Source organism: Mytilus galloprovincialis, chromosome 10 (assembly GCF_965363235.1).
Source record: "Mytilus galloprovincialis chromosome 10, xbMytGall1.hap1.1, whole genome shotgun sequence".
NCBI classification, from domain to species: Eukaryota; Metazoa; Mollusca; class Bivalvia; order Mytilida; family Mytilidae; genus Mytilus; species Mytilus galloprovincialis.
This window is the reverse complement of record NC_134847.1, coordinates 12,720,604-12,738,049: the sequence shown is the minus strand read 5'-3', so window position 1 is coordinate 12,738,049 and position 17,446 is coordinate 12,720,604. Positions and strand designations below refer to the sequence as shown.

The 17,446-nt window shown below is 34.3% G+C and overlaps 2 protein-coding genes and 1 long non-coding RNA gene across 3 annotated transcripts; all 3 read left to right on the top strand.

The window, feature by feature from the left end:
* Window positions 1-5,565: 5,565 nt before the first annotated feature.
* LOC143049870 (uncharacterized) lies at window positions 5,566-16,264 on the top strand. The gene is made up of 2 exons (XR_012970338.1): window positions 5,566-6,136; window positions 14,976-16,264. It is a non-coding gene; the product is annotated as an uncharacterized LOC143049870 (long non-coding RNA).
* Window positions 6,440-11,423, top strand: LOC143049869 (uncharacterized). The gene has a single exon (XM_076223632.1). It carries the CDS (start codon window positions 6,703-6,705, stop codon window positions 8,062-8,064), a length of 1,362 nt encoding a protein of 453 aa, XP_076079747.1. The 5' UTR covers window positions 6,440-6,702; the 3' UTR covers window positions 8,065-11,423.
* Window positions 12,111-16,264, top strand: LOC143049868 (uncharacterized). The gene has a single exon (XM_076223631.1). It carries the CDS (start codon window positions 12,399-12,401, stop codon window positions 14,850-14,852), a length of 2,454 nt encoding a protein of 817 aa, XP_076079746.1. The 5' UTR covers window positions 12,111-12,398; the 3' UTR covers window positions 14,853-16,264.
* Window positions 16,265-17,446: the final 1,182 nt, after the last annotated feature.

Genomic DNA, 17,446 nt, shown 5'->3' with positions numbered 1-17,446 from the left:
TATTGTCGCCTATGGCAGAATAAATAGTACCGTTTTCCCTGTACATGAAGAGAGGAGAAGAGGACTGGTGGGTAAAAGAAAGATAACTCCACTACTTCAGTTGTTATTGCTAACATCTAAATTTAGTGGGAATTTATATGCATAGATGATAAAAGGTTATCTCTAGCAAAACAGAATTTGCACTTAACCATGTCCCTAATTTGATATCATAGTATAAATAAAAGACCTAATGTCCATCCATCTAAAAAAAAATGCTGGCATATATTTATGTGCTTTCTTAAACTTAAAAGTTTACTCAGACAATTAATGCAATTTAGAATGGATATGGAAAATGTGTCAAAAAGACAACAGCCCGACCAAATAACAGTCGAAGGCTACCAATAGGTCTTCAATGCAGCAAGCAAATCCTGCATCCGGAGTGCTTCTCATGGCCCCTAAGCAAAAAATGATACTTGTTCAGTGATAATGGACGACTTACTAATAGTACGGCGGCTTTGTGAAAAATTGTGCACATCCTGCTACAAGCATCAAATTTGGCATAGACCTTCCTCAACTATTACTCCTTGATTTCAGATAGGGAGGCATTTGAAAAAAATGTCTCACTTCCAGTAAAATACAAAATGGCGGACATCATACTTAAATCAGCCCAATATCGAAGGCTAGTATGTGAATAGGTGTTATTATCATGCTACTATCATGCTACTATCATAATATTTAGTACAAACCTTTGTTTTTTACTACTTTTGGATATATTCTATAGATAGATGTCTTTAAAAATCCTACATCCGGTAAAATCCAACATGGCTATTTTTTTAGGGAGGGTAATTGAAGTGTGTTTTAACGTAATGCTACTATCATTACATTATGCAGGAACCTTTCCTTAGTGCTACTCATGAACACAATGTATAAGACGAATATCTTTAACACCCTTACTTCCGGTAATATAAAAAAAATGGCGGACATAGAAATATCGATTTATTATTTAAATATTCAACTTTTTTCAGCATGTAAAGAAAATGTTGTTTTTTGTGCTGCTCATTAAACTTTTGGCTTTAAGTTATCCCCAAAACCACTTATTCTATTCTGTTGTAAATGTTTAAATACAAAGTTGACACTTCCGGTAAAAAATATGGCGTAAATTTCAAAGGTAAGTCCTCAATCCATATCTTCGATGTAGTGTTTTTTCGATAGATTGATTAAAACAAAATAAAATCACTAAATTACTAAAACATTTTTGAAATTACTACTATTTGGTATTGTTTCTTACATCCATAATGTACAACCTCCTGATAAGTCTTAAAGATGAAGAGGCCTCACAAAGAGTTGTTCAAAAAGGTTCCCATGGATCATATTTGTTCATTCGCCATTCATAAGCGTCTGGACTAGTTAGCATATGAACCAATTCCAAAATTATTACTCATTCACACCCGCTATGGTACTTTGCACGCTTTACATGCTGTAAAAGACTAGACCGAGTAGTGGGAATAGCCCCAATTAGTCTTACCGCTTCTAAAAAACACATGTTTTCTTGCTTTGTTAACCCCATCTGATAAGTTTTTTCGATGTTACAACAAAACAACATATCGCTTTATCAATGACATTATCAAATCCATATCTGGTGATGTTGACTGGTCAATTATCATTTTAAATGTTAAAGTCACATCTTCATCCGAGTCACCAACACAGTTCCCTTTTCAGCAAAGTGTAAACTCTCAATGCCTAGTGCATTTGAAAGGTCGTGGATAGATATGTATCTAAAGCTTTTCCCACTTTCAAATGCAAACTAAAGTTTGTCTGTCCCTTTGTCACGGAATAGCGAAACAGTAATGACATCAGTATCGACTGTTCGAGTTATGACTCAGTTAAGTTTGTGATCCACTGCATCAGACACATTCATTTTGATTCTACTGTCAGTCTCTTCATGTAAACATGGTGCTAAACTTGAAACATCAAGTGGCGGATAACACTGAACATCCTGAGCATTTGTTGTTACAACTACCATTTCCTCAAAATTTTATTGAGCAAGCTGCTGTGAATGAAAATTAAAAAGTTCTTTCTTATTGTCGTCATCTCTCACAAAAATTTGCCAATTTTGAGGAATTTGTTTTGACCCTGGATTCGTCTGTGTATTCCCTTTCCCCTAACGGTAGCTCTTGCGTCTCGTGGCAGCCTACAAACTACCAGTATATGTACGCATCCGAGACTACATCCACTGTTGTTACAGTTTCAGGGTGTTTCCTTTCGAGTTTGCTGATTGAGTATTATGTCTTTACTTTAATAAAATACCTTTAATAAAATACCTTGACACTTTAACAAGAGTGAATGTAGTCTTGAATGAGTATGGTAGTTGTAGCAACAAATGCTCAGGATGTTCAGTGTTATCAACCACGTGATGTATTTCAAGTTTAGCACTAAGTTCACATTACGAGGCTGACACAAGAATCATGGTGCATGTGTCTAATGCAGTGAAACACGAATTTGATTAGAACAGTCTTCCCAAAGACAATCCATAGTTCGTCTACCCCTATGTCACGGATTACCGAAACAGTACTTATGATGCTGACATAGGGGTAGACGAACTATGGATTGTCTTTGGGAAGGCAAAACACTTTGGATTAATATCTATCAATGGCCTGTCAAATGCACTTGGCAATGCGTGATCACAAACACGTATTGTGATCCATGCCTTTACCGGTTGTGATACGGTTCTCTGTTGGCTTGAAAATGGAAAAATACTGCGTGGGAGACATTGATAGCATTTGAAGATGTGACTTTAACATAAAGAATGATGATTGATCAGCCTAAATCAACGGGGTTTTACTGTAGGATCGCACAAACTAACATGGTTAACGAAGCAAGAAAATAACTATTTGCACAAAGGGGGAGGCTAATTGAGGTTGTTTCCTCAACTTGGTCTAGTCTTTTTCAGCATGTAAAACGTTCAATAAACTCAAGCAGGTGTTTAGGGGACGAGCTTTGAATTGGCTCTTATGATAGCCAGTCCAGGCGCTAATGAATGGCGAAGGGACAAAGAAGGTCCCTTTTAAAAAAAAAACTCTTTCTGAGGCCTCATCCTTTTGTTAGACGTTTGTACATTGTGGATGTAAAAAGGGATGCCACAGTCGTTGTTATGGGGAAAATCGGGTCCCCCCGGGGATAACTTAAAGCCAAAAGTTTAATGAGCAGCACAAAAAACAACATTTTCTTTACATGTTGAAAAAAGTTGAATATTTAAATAATAAATCTATATTTCTATGTCCGCCATTTTTTTATATTACCGGAAGTAAGGTTTTTAAAGATATACGTCTTACACATTGTGTCTATGAGAAGCACTAAAGAAAGGTTCCTGCATAATGTAATGATAGTAGCAATACGTTAAATCACACTTCAATAACCCTCCCTAAAAAATAAGCTTATTTTAGTACAATGTCAGCCAAGTTGGATTTTACCGGAAGTAGGGGTTATAAAGACATCTAACCTATATAATATATCCAAAAGTAGTAAAAAACAAAGATGGTACTGAATGTTATGATAGTAGCATGATAATAACACCTATTCACATACTAGCCTTCGATATTGGGCTGATTTGAGTATGATGTTCGCCATTTTGAATGTTACCGGAAGTGGAACATTTTTTTCAAATGCCTCCCTATCTGAAATCAAAGAGTAATAGTTGAGGAATGTCTATGCCAAATTTGATGCTTGTAGCAGGATGTGCACAATTCGTCTGATATATGCTTGTAGCCGCCGGACTATAAACTCCGTTACATATTAAAGGAACTAAAATAAAAAAAATCATACAAGACTAACGGCCAGACTTTGGACAGGCGCAAAAATGCGGCGGGGTTAAACATGTTTTGGAGACCTCACCCCTTATACCTCTAGCCAATGTAGAAAAGACAAACAGACAACAATACGCACAATAAAACTCAGTCCTCAGTCAAAATACTTCTTTCAGGTCAATATATCCTTGTATCATCATCATGCAAAGGCTATATCTGTATAATATAACTGCATAGCAATAGCAATACAGATATATAGTTATGGTATTTTTTTATTTATTTTTTTTATAACAAAAACAATGATAAGAACAGTAATCAAACATCTTATCAAAGTGTTAATTGATAACTTTGTAGAACAAGTTTTTTTAAACGATTAATAAGCTTACATGAAACATGCCTAAATCTACAGTCTCTGAAAAAAAAATCGACGCAAAAATTCGGATGGTTTATCCCATATTCAATAAGTGTTCTAAAACCAAACCTATAAAAGAATCTATAAAAGGTTTAATTTTTTTGCGGTTAACACCATTTAATAGTGAAATCTATAAGGTCACCACATGCAGACAATAGAACCTGACTTCCACGAATATCAATCAACCAATCAAACAAACAAACTAGTATACAGACACTGCCATAAGTTGTGACTAAGGGAATTTCATCTTGCAAAATTTGGAAAATTAACAATCAAAGGGAACGAAAAAAAAATTCCTGTCTGTACTTAATTTTAGAATAAATTTAGTGAAATATCTAAATCTAAGAAAGGGCAGTTATTGCTATTTATATCATATGAAAATAAGATGTGGCATGATTTCCATTGAGACAAATCGCCACTGTATATATAGAGAAACGAAATAAACAATTCCCAATTTCAATTCTCAACTTCAACTGACTATTTATCATCGTACATCCTTCAACAATAAGCCAAACTGCATAACACGCTACTTAAAGGCCGCGAAAGGACTTATTATGACGGTATGTTGAGAATTTTAATTTTGTTATGATTTAACTGGGGAAAAAATGGAAAGATGTGTGTTGTTGAATTTGACTATTGAATGCAATTTAAACGGATCTTTACTAATGTTGACCGTAAGCTATATTCATAACTTCAAAACATACTAGCTATTAATTAAACGCAATTGATTCCCATAGGAATACCTACAGGCGCGGATCCAGAAGGGGGGGGGTCCGGGGGTTGGAACCCCCCCTTTTTTTGGGACGATCAATGCATTTGAATGGGGACATGTAATTGGAACCCCTCCCCTTTTGTCCTGGGTTGGGAACCCCGCTTTTTAAAATGGCTGGATCCGCCCCTGACCTACAACCTGTCGCCAAACTGTATAACTGAAACGTACACATATATGTTATCACATATGTAATCACTTTTGAGTAGACAATTTAATCTAGTCTTCTGATTAAGCTTTCAGTCACTATATCTGACAAATTCGCATTTTCCTTTACTAAAGAGAGCTTTTATATATTAGTTGCACCAAATCCAATTTTTCTAATGTTCATTTGATAAAGTAGGAAAATTTTGGTTTAGAAGATTGAGTGGTTCATGCATGCGTAAAAAGTCGAAAAGTCAAACCTGTCAAGTGAATTTGAAAAATCATCAACAGCATGAAATTAATCTAAAATAACGCATTTGTTGCTTCTCCAGAAATAATTATAAATTTTATTTTCACATATAAATTATGCTTTTTAAAGAAGTTAACTATAATTAATTAATTTAGTATACTTTAAACTATTTGATGGTATTAAGCGGCCTACTTGAAAGTGTGAGGAAATAAATTTTACTTTAATTTTGGTAAAACGGACAATCCATAATTTGAGAATATTTTACATTAAAGCGACTTTAAATTAAAGTTGTAAAGAATTGATTAAATTCATTTGGCAAATATACTTAATAAAGTTAGTTACGTTATAACGGTCACTATAGATAAATGTTGTTAAAGGTCAATATTACATGTGAAACCTCAAGCTAAGTCAAACACTTTACAAGTTTGTTATGCAACTTTTCTTCGGTCAAATCGAATACACAGATAAATCAATTGATATATGTATTGAATCTTATCCAGTTACGAATTATTAAATAATACATCAAACAAAATATGTGATGTCCATGTATATTAAATAGCGGTCAGTTGGGTGTTTCCAACAACAAAAATGTGAGGAGAAAAGAAGGAAATTTATTAAGAAATTATTATAAGCTTTTAGCAAAAGTATTAAACAAATAACTTAAATGGGCCTCAGTTTATTGCTAACGAAAGTACTATATAAACCTGTTTCGCCCAACACTAGGCACTTCGGTGTTGCGGCAGATTAAAATATAGAAACTTCATTTCTATTATTCACAGGTTAGTTGAACTATTTTTCGTTAAGTTTTAAGCAGTAAACTGAGTACTCGATAAAGATAAATTATTTTTATATTATTATTTATTCAAAAGCAAAGTTAATTCAAATTATTAAATTACTTGGTTTGAATGTTTATGCAAAGTTGTGTCAATATCAGATAAACAATTAATACAATATTTAATTAAATAAACTAGAACATAAATTATCTTTCTATTATCAAGTTTAAATGGACAACTTATTTACATAATTTAGGATGTTAACCTCATAAGGTCAACCGCTTATTTATATACATATTATGGAAACTTCTTCAATTATTCTTTATCTATATTTGTTATGTTTGTATATATATTATTATGTATTGTTAATTGTAATACATGACTTCGGTGTTGCGGCATATTAAAATATAGAAACTTCATTTCTATTATTCACAGCCAAAACGTCCCACCCAAAGCCAAACTACGGCAGAGTTACAGGTCCGTCTTAATAACTACGAGACAGTAAAATAAGTCCTGATAATTTTGGTGGAGGCCCGAAAGTCCCGAAATTTTAAGCAAAAGAAACAATCAAGATGTCCACTCCTGTCAACTACAAAAACAGAGATACGATGAACGACTATCTTCTAAGGAGTAAGAGAACTGATTTGTCAAAAATGCCAGTAACACCGGTGGCATCAACGATACCGACATCCATTAACAACCCTAGTCCGTTATCGGCGGCAAAAACAACAATTGAAAATGAAGCTTCAGGGGGGACTACACCTGCCAAAGGCACGTCCCTGACTGATAAGAACCGTACCTTGACGGAAAGGTTATTTCAGCCGTTGGCACAGCCGCCAAGCCAGTCCACGCCTGACCAAGCGCTTATGCGGCAGCAACAAGAGGACCCGGAGAAGCAGCAGTTGCAGTTGCAAGTTCAAAACTTGGAACGACAGCTTCAACTGCAAAAGCAGCTTAACCAGTTGCAACCGGTACAACCACAGGCGTCCCAGCCTGAAACAAGGGGATCAAAACACATGGGAAACGTGTCCCTGCAGAAGTTCGAAGGAGGAGACCAAAATCCAATCAAATTTTGGAGTCTCTTTATTCAATACTGCACATTGTACAGGTTCACGGAGAGCGAAATAGTTGGCATGTTTCCGCTGCATGTGTCAAACACTGTGCAAGACTGGTTCTATTCGCTGGAGGAAGGCGTTCGCAGAAACCTGCAGCGTCTGAAGGAGGCGTTTTTGGAACGATTCCAGAGACGGAACCTCGAATACAGCCTCCAGCATATAAAACAACACCAATCTGAATCAGTCAATGACTACATAAACAGAATTCTGGCGCAAACTTCCGACAGCAACGTGCCAGAAGCTATCCTGGTGAGCATGCTAGTTGGAGGATTGAGGCCAGATCTAGCAGCAATAGTTATGCCTCAGGTACCAAAAACTCATCAACAGTTTTTGGCTGCAGCCTCGATTGCGGAGAAGACGGTCCAGATGACGACGGCAAAACCTATCGAAAATCTAACTTTGCAGGTAGCCAACATAGCCAGTATGGAGGACAGACTGTCGGCCATGTTGACGGACAAACTCAGCAGCAGCGTCGCCGAAATGTCAGCCATACAGGCCCACAACAACAACCAGTCTAATGGACCGTACCAAAGGCAAAATTACCAACAACGACCAAAAACTACTTTCCAGCAACGGAACTACCAACGTCCACAGAGCTCATCTTGTCAAGGATGTGGTAGGTACTGTTTGAATAGACAATCATGCCCTGCACAAAATTCAATTTGTCGGTTTTGTAAAGTTAAGGGTCATTTTGAACAAGTGTGTAGAAAAGCTAAGAGGTACAATCAATATCCACAAAATCAATACTCGCCACATCAAAATCAACAAAATAATTATGCTCAAAATCAGTATCCTCAAAATCAAAATCCTCATAGATAGGAATTCGCGCCTGTCCAAGGTTTTCCCAAGGATAGGCACAATGGAAAGTCGGTTAAAATCAACTTAACGACAATATTACATAAAAACACAACTCGCGTTTTAGTAAATAGTATACCAACAAAAGCTTTGGTTGACACCGGTGCAGACATATCATGCATATCACAATCATTTTTAAATAAGATTTTCATGAGTAAACCAAATTTAAAGAAAACACATGTATATTCAGTTTTAGGTATAGGACAACAAAAATTAAGGGTGCTAGGAAAAGTATTTTTGACTATTAAGATAAAAGACAAATGTTTTGATTTTGATTTTCATGTCATTGACACTTTACCACATTCACTCATCATAGGTGTAGACTTTTTAGAGACAAACAATGTAACTATTAATTTATCTAGAAAATCTATGGAAATATCAGATAAATGTGCTAAAATTTGTTCACTTGAGACTAATTCAGGTTTAGCTCGATGTTTTAAATCTTGTGCATTGCCTGCCAATTCCGAGATAGTTCTACCAGTGCATGTGTCAAGAAGAATCCAAGGTGAGCAAGTTCTATTAGAACCCAATCCAAATCTTGAAAAGAAGCAGCTAATGGGTGCACGATGCATAGTTACAGTCAACAAAGGTAAGTCAGTATTTAGAATCATTAATCCAACAAATAAAACCGTACACTTACCAAGACGCTATGTACTTGCAAATGCAATTAACGTAGATGCACAATATATGCAGACTTTAGATAATGCCAATGTTAAAAGCATAAACACAATAGAGACAAAGCCGAAAAACACAAACAGAGACAATTTAGAATTCGATTTATCGAAAGCAGAGTTGACGTCACAACAAAAATCGCAACTTCGGACGTTCCTTAATGAAAACAAGAATGTTTTTGCTACGAACTTGAAAGAATTAGGCCAAGCTACATCGTTTAAGCATAAGATCGAAACACACGATTCACATCCGGTGAAAATGCCATTTTATCGACAACCACCACACTTACAAAGAGAAATAGATAGACAAGTCCAAGAAATGTTAGATAACAACATTATTGTGCCTTCAACATCTGACTGGTTTTCTCCAGTACTCCTAGTGCGCAAGCGCGATGGGTCATATCGATTCGCAATCGATTATCGTAAGGTCAATAAGCAAACAAAATCGATTTACTTTTCATTACCCAGGCTTGAGTGTGTCTTTGATGCGATAGGCGCTGCCAAAGCAACCATGTTCTCAGTACTCGATTTAGCTTCCGGGTATTGGCAAATTCCAATGGATCCAGAAACGAGACACAAAGCAGCTTTCATAACACAATCAGGAATTTATGAATGGCTAAGACTACCATTTGGTTTATCAAATTCTCCTGCGTCTTTTTCAATGGTTATGGCGCAAGTTTTAAGGGGAATCAACTGGAAATTTGTCCTATGTTATGTCGACGATATCCTAGTTTTCAGCGAAAATTTTGAAACTCATCTAGATCATTTACAGCAACTTTTCAACTGTCTCTCAAAAGCCAATTTAACATTAAAACCATCCAAATGTAGTTTTGCAGTTACAGAGGTTAAATATCTCGGTCATGTCATCTCCAAAGAAGGTGTCAAAGTGGACCCAGAGAAAACTTCTGCAGTTGCAACATTTCCTGAACCGAAAACGCAAAAAGACGTACGTAGTTTCTTAGGTATGTGCAATTACTATAGAAAATTCGTTCAATCATACTCAAAAATCACTACACCTTTAACGGAATTATTGAAAAAGGATGTTCAATTTCGTTGGACACCGCAATGTCAAATCGCATTTAACGATCTAAAGACAAGACTTACATCATCACCAATTCTCGCATATGCCGACATGAACAAACCTTTTGAAATCATATGCGATGCATCAGATTATGCAATAGGACATATGTTGGTACAAAAAGACGACCAAAATAGATCAAGAGTAATAGCATACGGAGGAAGATCGTTAGGTGCAGCAGAGAGAAAATACCACACAACCGAAAAAGAATGTTTAGCTATTGTCAACGCAATCAAAAACCATGACACCTATCTGTCAAACAATCGATTTATAATACATACCGATCATCAAGCCCTTTGTTGGCTCCAAAACACAAAACATAAATCGGGAAGACTCTTAAGATGGGCAATGGCGTTACAACATTATACATTTGATATTAAGCATATTAAGGGAAAAGACAACACATGTGCTGATGCATTAAGCAGGCGAACATACCCAGAAACACATCCAGATCAAGATCAGATGGAAGATGGTCCAAAATCAGCAGACATTTTCACACTTGATAACACAAAAGAAGAAATAACAGAGGTACATTTCTATTATGACCACGATCCAGATACAGTCATAGCAGCCGTACAAGACGATAACTCGACAGTGCAAGTCGAACAGCAGGATGATATAGGTACGTTACAACGCACATGTCCTGACTTTGAAGACATATTTGCATACTTGAATGATGGAACTCTCCCAGAAAATAACAAATTAGCACGTAAAGTCAACATAGAATCTCAACAATATAGTATATTGAATGGCATTCTATATCATTGGTACCAACGACGAACAAAGAAACCAGAAGAACAAGCAAGACAACATCAACAATTAGCACTTCCAAAAGTACTAAGGGATGATGCATTACTAGCTTATCATGATAGTCAAAGCGGTGGCGCACATTTAGCAACAAAAAGAGTTTACGAAGCACTTAAACTAAAGTACTATTGGCCAAAAATGCACCAACAAGTAGATGATTATGTTAGATCATGTGACCGATGTCAAAGGATAAAAACTAGAAATCAAAATCATAAAGCACCACTAACACCTATGCCTATAGCCGACTCATTTGAAAGATGGCACATAGACATTTTAGAGCTCACACAAACAAAAGACGGAGATAGGTACGTGTTACTTGTCGTTGATAGTTTTACCAGATGGTGTGAAGCTTTCGCGCTAAAAACACAAGACGCCAACGCCATAGCAAAAGTTTTATATGCAGAAATATTTTGTAGATTTGGTTGTCCAAAAATTTTGCTAAGTGATAGGGGAGCCGCTTTCATGTCGAAACTTGTCAGCGCGCTTAGTGAAATTTTTCATGTTAAACGTCACTACACTTCTTCATATCACCCACAAACAAACTCAACAGTCGAAAGACAAAATTCTACATTAGCCCAATGTTTAAGAGCATATTGTAGCAAAGATCATAACAATTGGCCAAAATTACTACCAGGAATTATGATGGCTTTTAGAATGTCACCAGCAACAGAATCAACTGAATACTCACCATATTATCTACTGTTTGGTAAAGAGATGAATTTGCCATTCGATGTAGATGTACAACCAAAAGATAACATGGGCAAAGAGGCAAAAGAACATATTCAGGAGGTAATCGAAAAATTAAAAATAGCAAAAGAAATAGCTACAGACAATGTTAATCGTCGCCAAGAAAAGAATAAACAGCATTATGACAAAAAGGCAAAGGAACCAGATTTTAGGGTTGGACAAAAAGTTTTAATTCGAGTTTACAAAATCCCCCCAGGACTTTCTCGTAAGTTACAAGACAAATCAGACGGACCTTATTTGATAACACAATTGGGACCAAATCACACATATCGTTTAATGAATTGCAACACACGCAAAGTAATGAAATCGTTGATCAATGCTCAACATTTACGTATTTATCACGACCCACGTATATTTAGACGTCAAGATGACATAATCGTCACACCACAGAACAATGATGAAAAAAACGATGATCATCAACCAAATGCAGATAACGCACAAACGGTTAACAATGAAGTTGACAAAGAAATAGTAGACGAAACAACGTATGAAGTTGAATGTCTACTTGGAAAGAAAACAATGAATGGAGTTGTTCATTACAAATGCAAATGGAAAGACGGATCAACTCCAACCTGGGAACCAATCGATAACATAGCGGAAAATCTTCTCGAAGATTATCATATTAAGTTTACTCAACAAGGTAAACGACGCAAACGAAAAGGTAATCAGAATTATCGTTATTTCAATCAATCCCAGGATTAAAACAAATCTTACGAAGGTAAGTGTCATAATTGCCTCTAAAGCCTTGATGGCAGACTAATGCAGGTAAGTGCAGAACAGTATAGAACATTTACGATTAACATGTGCACTTGGTTGGATTCGATTGGTTCATAAGCGATGTCGTGAATTTTATTTGGCATATATTTTTTTTTTCTCAAAGTTCATTTTTCAAAATTCAGTGTCTGTCAATTATTTAAGTGTCTGATCAACACTTATGTGACTAGCACTATTTTTTTTTTCTTTTTATAGGAAATGTAACCAGTCGATTTAGCCTAATGTTAATGTTTATCGTTATGGTCATACTACCACTCAGCATCGTCGGAGGACACATGACAGTGCAGGCAATCAATGCAGAAGAAGATATACACCGACTAAATTATGGTGTACTTTTTCAAAAACAACCATCATTATATTTATCACGTGAATATTGGCTTCACACTTTTGAAGTAGAATTACCTAGTAATATTTCAATTCAAAGCATACCTTCATGCACTGCTGCTGTATCAACTTGTTATTTATTTAACTCAATCATTTTTCATGTTAATGTATTAAAGGAAAACACAATGACATTTACTCATCGAACACTTATGGAAATTTTTGACATGGTTCCAGAAACAAATTTGAACCCACAAAAACGTAAATCTCGTGCTTTATTGCCTTTCATTGGTTCATTAAGTAAAAGTTTCTTTGGAACAGCAACCATGGACGATGTCAACCTTTTGGCTAACCACATAAATAAATTGATAAAAAGAGATAGACAAATGAGTCATGCTTTGGAACAACATGGTTCACACATTTCTTCTTTTATGAAAGTAGTAAGTCATAGATTTGACAAGTTAAAGGAAGGCATGAATCTAAATCATATATTGGCCAATCAAATCTTGTCTTCAAATAAACAATTTGAAATATTGATGGCAAATCTGTCCATGGTAGCATTCGAACAAATCAGTAAAGCTAACGAAATTCAAGTTCAATTAGTAAATACTCTTTCTTCTATTCAGTCTCTCATAAATGGTAAAATCACACCTCATTTAATTCCAGAACATGTTTTGAAAAAGACAATAAACGGTATCCTTGATATCTTGCAGAGAGATTATCCTAAATTTCATTTACTTCAAAACAAACCATCTATGTACTATCAGAATGCAAAATTTTTTTTTACAAGGCATCATTCAAGGTTATATATCACAATGAAATTTCCAATTTCATCATTTTCATCAGCTTTAACATTGTACCAGATTTTGTCGTTTCCTCATCCTATCAGTCAAAAGAATACAACAAAAGCTTCTCAAATACTTGATTTACCAACTTATGTTGCAATAACGGCTAATCATCGTCATTATACAACTTTTAATTACGAAACCTTGTACAATTGTGAATTTGATAGGTACATCACATGTGATGTTTCGTTACCCATTCAAACTATTAAAACGTCAAGTTGTATTTTTGCATTGCTACATGATAACAAATCAGTAATTTTTGACCAATGTAATTTCAGATTGTTACCAGAATTGACAAAACCAAATATTTTTGAATTATCACCAGCATCAATTTTATTGACAAATGCTAAAGAGGTAACTTTGAAATGCCCCAATAAAACATCAACATTACCAGGATGTCAATTTTGCATTCAAAATATTCCTTGTAGTTGTACTCTACAAACTTCTACAATAACATATCATCCTCGTTTGGTAAATTGTCAGGAAAAGTTACCAGAAAGTACAAGATTATATCCAATAAACTTAGCATTATTACATGCATTTTTTGGTTTTGATAAGGTAAAATCTTATTTTGGCAATACATATTTCAAAACTGCAATAAATATATCGATTCCAAATTTTAAATTTTACAATCATAAGTTCAATTCAATTTTAGCGTCAGATATTAAAGACCACTTAAATTTGAAGAAAATTGCTAAATCAGCTAAAAAGGATGAAACTATTTTTCAAAATTTAGCAGAACCTTTACTCGATGGTCAAATAACACTTGATTCGAATTGGCCAGACACTAACGGTTATTTAGCAATAGCATCAATAACTATAGGAGGAATTTCTTTTATAGGTTTTGTTTATATGTTTTTACAATTCAGGTCGTTGAGAACTTCACTTTTGATTTTACAACAAGTTTATAATGTACATTCAAAGTCAACAGTACCATCTTTTCTTTTTGAAGCAGTCACACAAACAACTACACAATCATTTTTAGACTCAGCTATTTTAAAAGAATTTACTTGGGTACATGGATCTTTAATAGTAGGAGTTTTAATTTTAATACTTTTAATTTGTGTTTTAGTTTGCCTATTCAAACATAAATCTCATAACACAACTATAATGTTAGAAATTACTTCAGGAGGATCATGTGCTACAATTCCAGTTACATCATTTCCATTGTGTCCTTCTTATTGGGATATTCAACCCCCGGTCACTATTCAAAACGTTCAGATTTGTAATTTCCCATTTGGAAAACTTTCAGTTGAGTGGCCAGGATTCAAAGTTATAAATAAATTGACAAAACAAAGCTTAACAGTTAAAACATGTTTCAAAGTTGGTTTGTTTAATTATTTCAAAATAAGGCGAATAATCAACCAACCATATTGTGCTTACATATTGATTGTACATCAAGGATTAGCTACACCTTTACAAGAAAATCAAGAACCTTTAATTCCCAAAATTCCACAGTATCAAGAATTTCAAAACAATCTGTATCCAAATTTAGAACCTTATTTATAGGCAGTCAAGCAAGGCATGACGTTTAAAAATAAACAGTATCTATTCATGTCTAATGTATATAGTTGTGTGTGTTTAATTAATTTGTTTATATATGTCTAATATCTACTAGTTTTATTTTGATAGCTTGTGTTTAACTACCGTTATCGTTGCCAAAAGGATGTTACATAACATTTTACGATATTTCATTATCGGATTCCAGATAATCCTATGTGCGGACATTTAATATTCATTTCAGTCGTGACTTCGAACCAGTGTGGACATTTAATATGTGAACAATAAATATAGTGAAACTTGGACAATAATTTTACCGAAAGTGAACAATATCTCATGTATATATACTTATTTTATATCATGCATTTTATTACAGAAGTGTTGTTGTGAGCTTTGAGGACAAAGCAAATTTTTAAGAAGAGGGTAATTGTGAGGAAATAAATTTTACTTTAATTTTGGTAAAACGGACAATCCATAATTTGAGAATATTTTACATTAAAGCGACTTTAAATTAAAGTTGTAAAGAATTGATTAAATTCATTTGGCAAATATACTTAATAAAGTTAGTTACGTTATAACGGTCACTATAGATAAATGTTGTTAAAGGTCAATATTACATGTGAAACCTCAAGCTAAGTCAAACACTTTACAAGTTTGTTATGCAACTTTTCTTCGGTCAAATCGAATACACAGATAAATCAATTGATATATGTATTGAATCTTATCCAGTTACGAATTATTAAATAATACATCAAACAAAATATGTGATGTCCATGTATATTAAATAGCGGTCAGTTGGGTGTTTCCAACAACAAAAATGTGAGGAGAAAAGAAGGAAATTTATTAAGAAATTATTATAAGCTTTAAGCAAAAGTATTAAACAAATAACTTAAATGGGCCTCAGTTTATTGCTAACGAAAGTACTATATAAACCTGTTTCGCCCAACACTAGGCACTTCGGTGTTGCGGCAGATTAAAATATAGAAACTTCATTTCTATTATTCACAGGTTAGTTGAACTATTTTTCGTTAAGTTTTAAGCAGTAAACTGAGTACTCGATAAAGATAAATTATTTTTATATTATTATTTATTCAAAAGCAAAGTTAATTCAAATTATTAAATTACTTGGTTTGAATGTTTATGCAAAGTTGTGTCAATATCAGATAAACAATTAATACAATATTTAATTAAATAAACTAGAACATAAATTATCTTTCTATTATCAAGTTTAAATGGACAACTTATTTACATAATTTAGGATGTTAACCTCATAAGGTCAACCGCTTATTTATATACATATTATGGAAACTTCTTCAATTATTCTTTATCTATATTTGTTATGTTTGTATATATATTATTATGTATTGTTAATTGTAATACATGACTTCGGTGTTGCGGCATATTAAAATATAGAAACTTCATTTCTATTATTCACAGCCAAAACGTCCCACCCAAAGCCAAACTACGGCAGAGTTACAGGTCCGTCTTAATAACTACGAGACAGTAAAATAAGTCCTGATAAAAGCACCGGAAGATTAGGCCGAGATTCAACGATATCTAACGGATGCTTTAGGTATCACATATACAGTACTGACTTTCATATAGTCAAAGGATTTTTGTGGAGAGCATGGACCTAAATGTATAGAAGAATATATATAACTTCTTTAGTTCTCACTTTAAATAATAACTTCTGTGGAGTATTTACGGCAACCCCAACTTTTTGTTAGACAACTAATGTTTTATATGTTTGAAATATCGTTGGAATCCCCCATCTTTTTATGACTGGCATGAGATATAATCCCCATTTAATTGTTTTTAGCTAGGTCTGCATTTGCGGTTCGAACACAATCCGCCGATTGCGAGTACCTGAAGATGTATTTGTTAACATATTCTAGAAATGGGCATATAAGGGGAGCGGATTTAGGGAGACCGGGGCCCCAATCCCCGCTATGGAGCTTCATGTATGATACAGAAACGTTCTATCTCCCCCTTTTTCAAAATTTTCGGAGATCTTTCAAGAATCTTTAAATATTGTATGCCACGGCATGATTGTTCTTGTTGTTTCAGTGGCGGATCCATAAATTTTCTTAACGATGGTCCCATTGACTGCCCTAAGAGAGGTCCCGCTCCAGTTATACCCTTTTTGAACAGGGTAGACACAGTAAATTTCTTTTGGAAAAACGAGTATGTCTCCTCTGAAAAAAAGGAGGTAGAAGATGAATATCATTTTGCTTTAACATGTCAATTTTTAGAAATATGTAGCCTTGCAGAAACGTTTTTAGGAAAGTAGACAGTACAGTTCCATATTTTACCAAAACGTCTTATGAGGAAAAATTTACATTTAATGAGTATGACATATATATAACTAAAATTACTGTCAAGGGAGTTAATGATTTATATGTTTTAAGAAACAGCCTAGCCGATACTGAAGCAAAACTAGTTTATGTAACAAAAGTTATGACTATATCTTATATTTTTCTTATAGTATTTATTATGTTATATTTTATAACAATTGCATTATGAATATTATACTTGTATTTTCAAATTTGCAAAATTATAACCTTCTCCAAAACATCTATAAATATAGTCTTATAGATTTGTCT

Excerpts from the sequence above, each read along its gene's own strand:
- LOC143049869 (XM_076223632.1), top strand. The coding sequence starts at position 6,703 with ATGTCCACTCCTGTCAACTACAAAAACAGAGATACGATGAACGACTAT.
- LOC143049868 (XM_076223631.1), top strand. The coding sequence starts at position 12,399 with ATGTTAATGTTTATCGTTATGGTCATACTACCACTCAGCATCGTCGGA.